This window comes from Orcinus orca, chromosome 7 (assembly GCF_937001465.1).
Source record: "Orcinus orca chromosome 7, mOrcOrc1.1, whole genome shotgun sequence".
NCBI classification, from domain to species: Eukaryota; Metazoa; Chordata; class Mammalia; order Artiodactyla; family Delphinidae; genus Orcinus; species Orcinus orca.
The window spans coordinates 23,417,491-23,430,143 of NC_064565.1; the positions used below are offsets into that span (position 1 = coordinate 23,417,491).

The following is a 12,653-nucleotide window of genomic DNA, read 5'->3' on the forward strand; positions in this document are numbered from 1 at the left end:
AAAAGCACAAGACGAGAAATTAAGCCTAGACCAAGTTTTGACACATGCGTTTCTTATTTTTATAACCCTCCCCCTCCAACCTCTGCCCCTCTGACAATTCTTTTGTCAAAATCAGGCTTCTGATACCAGGAGGCAGAAATATGGCAGATGTGCTAAAGGACATGTAAACCTCTAGCCCTGTTGAGGCTGGGGCTCTTTAAGGTTGGGAAGCATCATGTGAGGAGCTCCCAGTCACTGGCAAAAAAGGTTTTCTGCTTCCAAGCTGTACAGCACAGCGTAGTCTAGAGGTAGACACACCTGAGTTGAAATCCCAACTCCATCACTCACTCTAATTCCCTTTGCAGTCCTAGAGCATTGAGGAAGTTGATGAGCTTATTAAACTTCTGATTTCTCATTTGTAAACAGGAATAATTAGAGTTCTTACCTTAAAGGGTTGCCCTGAGTATTAAATGACAGTTTCCACCTAAAGAATTGAGTGGGGTGCCTGGCACACAGTAAGCCTCAAAAAATTGCCGCTATTATTACTAAGGGAAGGAAGCCCTCCTGGTCGACATTCGATGCGTGATTCTCTGCCTGAACACTGTCTGCTAAGGTGGCTTCTGTGTTCGACTCAGTCAGCCCCTGCTGACACACCACAGGCCCACCACCTGGGCATATTCTACAGCTGCTCCTCTGTCCTATTCTCCATTCAGACTCCGTCCTCAGCAGCAGCATTGCTCAAATCTTTAATCTCCCTCCCAGCGTTGTTCTTGCTGGGTTCTGATCTCTTTCTGTTTGTCCGGAGCCCCTTTACAATGCTTAGCAACCAAGTGTTGTGGGCTGTGCCCACCTGGCCAAGCCTCCCCTGTCTTCCCCCAGCTCATCTGCCCCAGATCTATCCAGAGTCCCCAAGGATCTGTGCTGCTGGAGGGCAGCTGGACAGGGCATTTCTCCAGCGTTCTCCTGACCTGCCATGATGGACTCAGCTAGGCTGGGGGGCAGATTCACTGGGTAACTACCCACATAAGGATCTTACACTTCTTAAGCTCTACCACTGCTCACTTTCAAAGGGAACAAAGATTCAGCATGCCACTTTAGAAAGGTTACTAGCCCAGCCCGAAGCTGGCCTGTTCTCCACTGTTGCTTTTTCCTTAAAAAGAGGCCTTGGTTGGATCCTCAGACATCACCACACCTTCCAACATCTGGCTCTGGTGCATGGTCTGTTCTTAGGACATCTAGGAGATGGCTAAGAGAACTGTCCTTTTTTTAGGGGGAACGAAGCAGTCGGGAAATAAAAAGCTTGCTCTCATTCCTTGACCCTCCTCCACTTGATGATCATTTGGGAAATCTCAAACACTCTTGACATCAGAGAACAAACGTCAGGCTTCCCAGAGGGCAGCTTGGTCTTTGCCCAGCGGTCAGAGGCACTGAGTAAACCCTACTTTATATATGCTTCCTTTAGTAGAAGGGGTCAAGGGTAGCTGGGATCTGAGTAGCTAGAAACCTTCTTCAGCAACCTGGTAGTTTCTGCACAGCATCCCTCTGGTGAAGAGTAGTCTAACTATAGCACCAACAAAGTCGGGGTAGCTACAGAAATGCCTGGAGCATTTACAAGATACAGATATTTTCCTGAGTACTCACAATCCAATGGCTGCTGTGAACAACACTAACCATGCCCATACTTTGCGTTTAGAAAAAGTCTCAGCGAGTTTGGAGCTTTCTAAAACCTTTCCCTTTCCTCAACTTCTTGAGGACCTGCATCTTTGCATGACGCCTCAACCCGCCTCTTTGCCTGCCTTGGGGTACTATCTGTCCTGAGGGTAAACACAAATCACTACTCAGAAAGTTAGCACTCAGGAAGAGCCAACATGGACGCTCAAGCTTCCCATTTCTCTAACGTGTGCAGATAGCCTTCAGAATCCAGCCTGCTGCTGTCTTTGTAAATAAAGTTTTATTGGCACATAAGCCCCACCCACTGATTCCTGTCTTGTCTGTGTCTGCTCTCCGCTACGGCCATAGAGTTGAGTTGTTGTGACTGCTCATTGAGCCTGCAAAGCCTCAACTCTTCACTCTGTGGCCTTTTACAGAGTTTGCTGACGCCTACTTTGAATAACTTCCAGTCACTAAACGGGGTGGCGGGGTCGGGGGGAACGGAATAACTGAAGATAACACAACAGAAATTTAAATTTGCATGTCAGTCAGGGCTCTGTCTGTGTGTGTGTGTATGTGTAAATAAAGAGATTTATTATGAGAGAATGTTCTTGTGATTATGGAGGCTGAGAAGTCCCATAGTCGTCTGGGAGCTGGAGGCCCAGGAAAGCTGGTGGTGTAGTTGACTCCAAACCCCAAGGCCTGGGAATGAGGGAGCCAATGATACAGGTCTGAGTGCAAAGGCCTGTAGAACCAGGAGCAGCCATGTCTGAGGACAGAGAAGGTGGACGTCCCAGCTCGTGCAGAGAGCAAATTCGCCCATCCTCTGCCTTTTTGTTCTGTGCAGGCCTTCAGCAGATCAGATACCCACCCACACTGGTTAAGGCAGTCTTCTTTGTTCAGCCTACCAATGCAAATGCTAATCTCTTCTGGAAGCATCCGCACAGACACACCCAGAAATAATGTTTTGCCAGCTATCTGGGTATCCCTTAGCCCAATTGAGTTGACATATAAAATTAACCATCACAATTTGATATAAGGAAGAAGTTTTCCTGGGAAAAAAATAATTCAGCAATGAAATGAGTTGTCACCAAGGGGTTTAGGACAATCTCCTTGGGTTGCCTTTCTTCTCTCTTTTTTTAAAAGTTTATTTTTATTTTTTGGCCGTGCCATGCAGCATGTGGGATCTTAGTTCCCCAAGCAGGGATTGAACCCATGCCCCACGCACTGGAAGCGTGGGGTCTTAACTACTGGACCCCCAGGGAAGTCCGTCTTTCTTCTCTTCTATCCCAATCTTTACCTATCGAATTCTCACCATTGCTTTGAAGCACAGATCTAACAACAGCTACTGCATGGTGCCTCCTTACATCCTCCCAGAATGATCTCAAGTCCTGTCACTGTCAATGTCACACCTGTGTATCTTCTCCATGTTCTGTTATTTTTCCCGCTTATTAGATCAGCTTCTACAAATAAACTGTAAACACTTTGAGAAGGAATATTTCCTCATATCAGTCAGGGTCACCCTGCAGGAAAAAGATGACACACTCAAACCACTTAATTGAGGAGGTTTTGGTAAAGGCACTGCTGATTCAAGTGTGGGCAGACCTAAGGCAAACCAACATGAGATGGGCTGGCAACACCCAGGAGTCGTTACTACCAAAAAGCCTGAAGGGGCCTGGGGAGAGAGAAGGTGCCACAACACAGAGAGCTGTAGTTGTAACTGCAGCTAAAGTTGTGGGAGAGAGTTGTCCAACTAAAGCTGTGGCCCTAGGCAGAGTAGTCCAGTCACTGTGGTCCACAGCCAGGCAGGGAGAGAGCAGGAAAACGATGACCTCGACTTCTCTTTCCTCCCAACCTGGGATGGCCTTCTAGGTCAGCCCATTGGCCAAACTCAGTGAGATGTCAGAAGGCCAGGGATTCTTTGAACAAGGTCCACGTGGTACATCCTCCAGGGGTGCACAGCCAGGTAGAGAAGGATGGACTGGATCTGGAGGGGGAAATGGCAACTATCCAGCACATCCCATGGCTACTAAAGCATCTTAACTCTAAAGCAGGTTTTCGGTGATGTTTGTTGATTGACAGAGTTAATGTGAGCCTGTGGAAGGCCTAATTACTCTAATGATTTGGATGCAAACCATCCAGAGGCTGAAGGATGAATTGAAGGACCTGTGAGGGGGCTTCCCTGCTGCCACGAGTCTGTCAAAAGTGCACTCTGTCAGATGTGAGGATCTAATATGGCCGCTGTTTTGTCTTCCTTTCAGTGGGGGAGAAAAGATTGGAGTACCACATGGAATTCATCACTCATGAGAGAAACTGTTACTCCTATCTGTGCTTAAACGCAAAAAGTATTTTCCCCCCAAATTAAAAGAGAATCTTTGCTCTTGAAACGTGAGCTGGAAAAACGTTCACTCCCTGGCCTGCTCATCAGCTAAATGCTAGCACGGCTACAAGTGTCAAACAGCTATACATGCAGCCTATCTGCAGAGATGATTCCTGAAAATAAAAAAGCAGTGAGAAATGCTGACTTTTTCTGATCAAAAAGCATCCTGGGGTGGGCTGAAGAGCTTTGGGTCAGGAAGAGGCCCCAGTTTCTGGGGTGATTTTTATTGTTATCAGAGAGAAGACTGTACTTTCCATGAATACGCGGCTACTTGGCATACTCCTACCGGGAGAGGCCAACGTGTCCTCGCTTGTCTTTCTCTCCGTGTCTTTACGCCTCACATTGAAACATATTTTTCATTTCAGTTTCACTTCCCCTGTCACGTTCTTCTTTAAAAGGATGATTCATCAAGTCAAAAATCAGCAACATCAAAGAATACTTTAGCGTTACTAGGGTGCACGCATGCCCAGACACACACACACACACACTCAAACCCTCCCATGTGTCACGACCTGAAAGCAAAATCGCGACTAAGGACCACAAACTCACATCCCCCAGTTGGAGCTTTTTTTCAGTACTTGGACTGTGAGGTTTTTTTATTCTGTGGTTCCTCCAGCATAAAATTTTTAAAACTGTTGCAGGGGAGCTACTCAACACTTCATGATTTGATTATGTGAAATAAAAAGTGTAATGAAGTTAATAGTGCCTTATTCTTGCGGTACATTCTAAGGAATTTTTTTGCCTGCAAAATCTGAAAGTGGAAATTACCTCTGGGCCCTCTGACTCTCAAAAATATGGGTCATAACGATTACGGCAGTGGAAGGTCGACTTAAGAGCTTAGTATGTTTCTCTTTCCTCTGCTCAGTTTTCCAAAGGATCTTCTCTTACTGGATTATTATTAGAGAATGAAAGACAAAGAACTGAAGGGACAGGTCAGAAACCTCACTTCTACTCTTGGTTGTATCCTACTTGTGCAGCCTCAGGAAAAGCATTTAAACTTGCTGATTATTAACTACTTTTTCTGCAGAGTGAGGGGACTGGATAACCCATTCCCAATTTGGATTCAACGATTTAAAAATAACATAGAACAGAAAAAAAAATAAATAAAATAAAAAATAAAACTAACATAGAATCGAATAGAATAATAAAATTAAAAAGAAAATGAGTTGGGAATGAAGAGTGCATGATATGGTGCCAGGTGTTTCTTTCTTTTTTTTTTTTCCTTGTATTTCCCAGCAATCCTGATCTAGAATCAACCCTGTGTGCTTCTTGCCTAGTTATTTGTGTGGTTTTGGCACAGAGCCAAAGAGGAGGACAAGGTCTTGGGTTCAAGTCCTTTACAGGCCAGTCAGCTTTAATCTCTTCCCCTATTTGTGTCTGTCTCTCTGACAGTCACGATAAACTTCACTAGGGTCTTTCAATGGGTCTCACACCCTAAAAACCAATCCTCTTGCTGTCCCAATAGTGGCATCTTATGTGAGGGCAGGACATAACGGTAAAACAGAAGGCAAAATCGTAGTCACATGGTCTACCCTGTATAACGATGAATAGCGTTCAAGCATCCCTGTACCTTGGGCCACACAGTCATAGGAGAACGAATTCTTTTTCAGGATTTTCCCAACAGGCACGTGCAGATGTCACATTCAATCTGCCTCTAGTAAACAAGGAAGACATTTCACTAGTGTGAAAACTCTCCTAAGCATCATTTAGGGAGATTTAACAGGATGACGTTTCTCAGGTGGTACCAAGCAACAAGCTCTCCTTTTCCCAACGTTCTTTTGTGCTGTAAGTCAAGAAACAGGTCCACAGTCCCCACAAGACTCAGGCTAGAGCCACACGCCAATGGGAACACAAGCTTGATTTGGGATTTTCAGCCAGCAAAGGTAATACGACGGCTTTGACTTATGCTCACGGTCAAGTCTGTCCTTAAGGAAAATTTAAACATGGCAAAAAGTTCATTGAATCTCCTTCTCTGATTTTCAGATGCCCAGTGCCCTCGTGATAATCCACGTCCCCCCACTCCTTGCGCCAGCCCAACCGTGCATGCTGGCACTCTGTGCTCTGTATCCTCTTCTTTACCAACTCCCTCAACAAAATTCTGCTCATCTGTCTGACATCTGGAAATGATCCAAGACCTTCTCATAATGAGTGCTACTGTGAATGACTAAAAGACAATAGCTTAGTATGCTTGCTTTTATAGGGTCTTTGTAGCTTCTCTGGGACCTAAAGCCAAATTGGGGGCTTTAGGGATTAATCAGCAAGGATGATACTTCTGTGTTAAGAGAACCTTTCTTGGGCTGCTCCTACTATATATACTACATGAGTGCCTAGCTAGGCATAAGACACACCTTACTGGCAGGTTGATATGTAAGAAGTGTTTCCTTTGGCAAAGAAAAGAAGGAGAGGCTGAGAAATTATCTTTTTATCCTAAGTTTCCCTAGAAGTTGCAAAGGGTATAGACATATAAACACACACACACACACACACACACACACACAATTTTCACTGCACTGTACCTGGAGACAGAAAGACCTCAGAAATGAGAAGAGGGCATGCCAACTGGGAGGAGAACTTAAAACCCTATAAGAGTTCTTAGCCTCTGAAGGTATGCTGCCCAGTACAGAGCTCACAGAGACACAGAAGAACTAGACACAAAAGTTAAATGCAACTCTTTTCTCAATTCCCAGAAACTCACATTTATGAACAGTTTGTGACGTGAAGCCTCAGCAGTCACAGGGTAACTAGCTAATCTAGACACCGACAGAGCGAGTCCTACAGCAGCAGAATTGGAAAAGGGCAACTAATAAATCAACAAATATTGTATTGGATACCTACTCTGACCCCAACTCCAGGCCCGAAGCTGGGAGGACACAAATGAATAAAGCACATCCCTAAATGTCATGCCAAAGAAGGTGCTAAGCTACCTTTCTACTTGAGTAGATGACCAAACGAGTAAAGAATGACTTGCTTCATTTGATTTTTTACCCTGTTCAGATGCATCATTGAGTAGGTGACCCCAAACATCTCAGCTCAGACTGTGAAAGACTGGCCAACCTTCAGAAATCAGTGACTTTTGGAGTCTGTTTCCTTGGACTAACCAGATCCTCATACACGAAAGCAAACCCAACCAAATTGTTAAGAATGATGCTCATCAGTATTCAAACTTTTAGAAAGAAAGTTTATGGACCATTGAACAAATTTACATACCCAAGATCTCAGAGATTTTCTTCGCTCTTCAGTATTTGAAACTCTAGTGAATTCTTGTTCAACTTACCCGCAGAGTTAAGATAAATGGGTGATAGAACAACTATATACTAGCTTGGCATTTGGTATCAGCTGTACAGTAGTGTTTTTGTATGGGTTAAAGTTTACTTCAGCTGGAATTAATGTAATTATATATAATGCTGACAGATTAGGACATTTGCCTATTAGGACACTATACAAACATTCCAATAGTTTGCTGGCTTTTGACTTTGTAAAAAATAAGTGAAACAAAAATCCCAGGAGATATTGTTAATGGGGTAACTGGAATAGAGGTTTTGAAAGCACAGGGTTCAGGAAATCACAGTCAAAGAATAATGCATTTTAAGCCAAAACATATAGTGGTAAATGAATATTTAGTACTTACCACAAGACTGCTATCTAGAGACAGCCTTTTTCCAAAGTCCCTTTTCTCAAGCTGTCTCTTTCCCTCCATGAGTGAAGTTATTTATTTTCCTTTGTGATTTATAAGAATTCCCCTTCTGTTTCCAGGGTCACTGCAAAAAGTGAACATGTGTTTTACCATCCGAGCGAACAGTGTTTAGACCCCTGTTGTTCACTTTCTAACCAGGAGCAAGTGTTGAAGCCAAAAATGCCCAGACCCAAATCATAAGTTTAGAACTGGGTTCTCTCGACTCCAAAACCCTCGCCCGCTGCCAAGGTCAGAGTCGTCTCTATGGAGGCCCCTGTGTTTTCACAGGTTTTACTAATGGAGTCACGGGATGGGTTTGCAGGTCTAATCAGCAGACTGTGGAAAAAAGCAAACAGTCCGTTTCATGCCACGCTTGTTTCACACCCGTCCTCCCTCTATCCGCCAGCATCATTCTGTTGCTGTGCACAGGGACGCTGTCCGCAAATTCCACGAGAGCAAATGGACAAAGCCACGCTCCATATGCAAGAGCTGCTGAGTCCAAGACCCAGTAAGGGGAAACTGAAACATGAACATTATTGTCAATATTTAATTTAAAAATAATTTAAACCTATTTAAGGAACATTACAAGAGACATTTGCTTTGGGAAAGGTTGAATCCACATGAATGGTCATGGCATCATTATCGTGAGTAAGTATTTGAACACCCACTGCATTTCATCAGATTAGATAGAGTTAATCCCTGCACTCTACTGAGATTGTTTGCTCTAGAATGACTTGGTATTCTGGTTCGTAAGGACACGTTAGATGTATTAAATACTAGCTTCCAGTTTTTACCGAGATGTAAAATGCTTGAAATGAAATAGGTTTGAACCCAGACTTTCCTACGCATTAGCCAAGTGAACTTGGACTAGTCATTTAGGCTCTCTGAAGCTCATCTTTCTCCACTGCAAAAACAGATAACAGATGGCCATCAAATGATGTATATAAAAATGGTTTAAAGGCAATAAATGACAACTTACATTTAAGTTCTAATTATGCACGGATAACATTAAAAACCAGTTAACCTTAAATACAAGTCGACATAATTTAATATGCCTCTGATGACTCAGAAGGCACTGTGAGGTACAGAAATTGCTCATAATTCACAAAAAAACACATTTTATATCAGCCATTGGACAGCCGACATAGAAGAGCTGAGCTTAATAAAATGCTATACCAATCAGTTTCTGACACAATTGAGAAGAAATATTTTTTAGAATTATTTCAACTGCTCCAAGTTTAATGAGGATGCAACAGACGGGACCTCACAGCCTATACACAGTATGTGGTCTCTTTCTCTTGGTTTCCTCTACCAGGAAGAGGGTTGAGACAGCTGTGCCCCAGGCAGGGTTTGCCCACATTATAGTCGGTTGTAGGAAACTGATGGGCTTCTTTTCCATTTTAATCATTCCATCTCTCACTTTCAGGCACACTCACTTTAATTCATTACTGGTCCACTCAGAAACTCCACTCTGACTTCAGGATACAATCCAAAGTTTTCAACATCATGTTCAAGGTCTAATTCCTGCCAACCAGGCTTTACAATCTCCAAACACACGAAGAACATTCCCGAAACCACACTTCGGATCATACCTCCATCTGGTCTAATCCTCCCTTTGCCCCAGTGCCTGGCTCAGATCCCCGATCCTTCCCAAAACCTTCTGCATCACTCCATTTGGCAATGATTCCTTTCCCTCCCAAGGTTCATAGAAGTCCTTGGGGACCTTAGTAATCACCTTCATCACCTGGGTCAGTTCTTTAACTATAGTCAGTTCTTAATATCTTCTTGTTGGTAGGGCCTAAGAGTTAAAAACCAACAAAGCACTGGCAGCATTTGTCAGAAGAAAGTTAGTTCTATGCTAATAGTATAGGCCAAACGATTAGTTAACTGAAATTTATTTGGGGGCTGTCTTTCGTGCTTTCAGCCGTTCCCACCCGCTTTGCAGCCCCCTTCTCATCCCAGGGACTCTACGCACTGGTGGCTCAGAATACTGTCTGTGATTATCAATCCAGCTACAGAGACTACTCAGGCCCTGAGATTCCCCCGTCCAACAAAAGCATGCCCTCCTGAGTCTTATATTCCCAAGAGCCTTGGGGTTTAATAGACCACAATAGATGATACTTTGGCATTTAGCTCATGTTTATTAAGTGCTTAATGAATGGAGGACTCAGTACTTTGATGTTGGTGACACAGCACGTCAATAAAGACCAAGCCCCTGCCTTTGTGGAGATTACATTCTAGTGGGAGGACACAGAAAACAAATAAGCAAACAACTCCAAACCACGATCGGTACCTGCTATGAAGGAAACAACCCCCTGTGACTGGTGTAACTGAGGGTCAAGTGTGTGTAAAGGGAAGCAAAGTTTAGACAGAATGGTAAGGGTATGAGCTGCCATATAAAAACATGGGTAGAGAGCAGTCCAGGGCTTTCCGGGTGGTTCAGTGTTTAAGGATCCGCCTGCCAGTGCAGGGGACACGGGTTCGAGCCCTGGTCCCTGAAGATCCCACACGCCACGGAGCAACTAAGCCCATGCGCTACAACTACTGAGCCTGAGCTCTAGAGCCCACATGCCGCAACTACTGAGCCCACACACCACAACCACTGAGCCCACACACCACAACCACTGAGGCTCCCGCACTCTAGGGCCCATGTGCCGCAACTACTGAGCCCACGTGCTACAACTACTGAAGCCCGCGCACCTAGAGCCTGTGCTCTGCAACAAGAGAAACCACCGCAATGAGAAACCCGTGCACTGCAACAAACAGTAGCCACTGCTCACCAAAGCCCACGCACAGCAACACAGACCCAACGGAGCCAAAAAAAAAAAAGCATTCCAAGGTAGAGGGGCCAGTCTTTCTGCTGGGAAGGAGCTGGTGAAGAGGTTTGTGTGCACTAAAGCAAATTAGGAAGAGAACGTGTCAAAAAAGTTCTGAGATTTAAGTAACAACTAGTTCACTCAGGGTCTTGTAGGCCAAGGTGACTTGTTTGTTCTAAATACAATGGTTAATCTTCAGGTTTGATTCTCTACTTCACCCCTTACTCGCTGATCACATTAAATTACTTAACCTATTTAAGCTCCAGTTGATTCATCTATGAAAGGACACTAATAACAGGACCTTCTTCCTAGTAGGTTTGTTGTGATGATTAATGAGATGATCCACTGAAAGATCACATAGCAGGACTGAAACCAAGTCCCCCTGAAACCGAGTTCCTCTGCTGAGTTTACGATTAAAGTCTCTATCCAAAACGTTATTCCCTTTCTTGTCCAACACCTGTTCTCCTCAAGACTGAGGAGTATCAAAGAAAAGGGGGGATTGAAGCCAAGCAGGACCCTGTGGAGCTCCTGGGTACAAATCTTTTCCGGGTCCCCCTATTTTGTAGGAAATATGCTTCATTCAGCCTCCTTAACCTTCCCTGAGTTCCAAAGGGCATATTCAAACAGTTGCTAATCAGGGAAGGGAGGGGATGCAGAAACAAAGAAGGAGCAGTCAAGAAACAATAGTGCAGCCTTGGGACAGGGTCCTGGTTCCTCCACAAGGAATATAAAGAACAATATCTTTGAGTTCTTCTGCAGGAACTAAGGTCCCCACCCAGGTGGAACACAGTAACTTCAAGCTGAGCTCAAGATACCTGGAGTGCCACCCTGTTACCTCACCACCAACCAATCAGAAGAAAGCCATACACCCTACAGCCCTCACCCCAAATTTTGCCTCTAAACACTTTTCCCCAAAAACCATCAGGGAGGCTTTGCTGGTGGCACAGTGGTTAAGAATCCACCTGCCAATTCAGGGGACATGGGTTCGAGCCCTGGGCCAGGAAGATCCCATATGCCGCAGAGCAGCTAAGCCCATGCACCGCAGAGCAACTAAGCCCATTCACCACAACTACTGAAGCCCGCGTGCCTAGAGTCCGTGCTCTGCAACAAGAGAAGCCACGGCAGTGAGAAGCCTGTGCACTTCAATGAAGAGTAGCCCCCACTTGCCACAACTAGAGAAAGCCCCCACGCAGTAATGAAGACCCAACACAGCCATAAATTACATACATAAATAAATAAATAAATAAATTTATTTTAAAAAAAACAGCAGGGAGTTCAGGGGTTTTGAGCATGAGCCACCCTTTCTCCTTGCTTGGCGCTGCAATAAACCTTTCCTTACTCCAAAAATAAAATAAAGTAAATAAAGATCACATAGTACGTAAGCTTTAAATGTTAGATATATTCATTATCCCTTCTGGTATATATGATTCAACTCATTAAGAAGCAACTCTAGTGACTGAATTTTTTGCTCTGTAATAAGCTGATGAAGCTGTCACTGGGAAATGGAGATCCTTTTGACAGTTCCTGAACAGGCTAGTCTGCTACGTGGAAGGCTGGTTGAACAGCTTAACCTGGTCAATTTCTTTTCACGTTTTATGATGCTAATTATATAGGCAAAGATTGACATTCAAAACTTTTAGCAACTGATACGGCCTAGGTATTGACTGATCAGAAGGGCACAGTGAAAGGCAATAAGCAGTACAGCTATAGCAGTACATCCTGGCCAATTATCAGCTTCAGTATATGTACTACCTCTACCCCAAGAACTTGAAAATTTGTGAATTAAACCATAAAACGAGCATGGAGAGGATCAAAGTAAGTTGTCCAAAAGGATAAAAGCAAGGCCACCCAAAAGAAACAAATGGCAAGCAGGTTGTGTCAGTATGAAAAGAGGAGGGGCCCACAAAGGAAAAGTCAGGAAGGCTCACACGCTCTGCCCCCAGCACCATGGGGGAAGAGAGCACCTTCATGTATATAAACCCAACAAGGACTGCAGGTCTAGAGGAAAAATGAGCGTCAGCCCCCAAAGACACTTCGGTATGACACTGGTCATTTGTATTATCCAACAAACTCCCTTGCTCAGAGACCACTGTTATCAAACAACCTCCTCATTTTATTGGATTCCCATGTAGCTTTACTTATTAAAGGAGAATGT

At 44.2% G+C, this 12,653-nt stretch overlaps 1 protein-coding gene across 6 annotated transcripts in view; it reads right to left on the minus strand.

Annotated features, from left to right (window-relative positions):
- The window catches only part of NCKAP5 (NCK associated protein 5), a 1,039,671-nt gene that overhangs the window by 913,257 nt on the left and 113,761 nt on the right, over positions 1-12,653 (minus strand). For all 6 annotated transcript variants that reach the window (XM_033440354.2, XM_033440356.2, XM_033440353.2 and 3 more), the window contains exon 2: positions 7,638-7,767. In XM_033440354.2, the coding sequence (XP_033296245.1) occupies positions 7,638-7,706 (69 nt within the window). In that variant the 5' untranslated portion in view covers positions 7,707-7,767. The remainder of the gene's footprint in view (positions 1-7,637; positions 7,768-12,653) is intronic.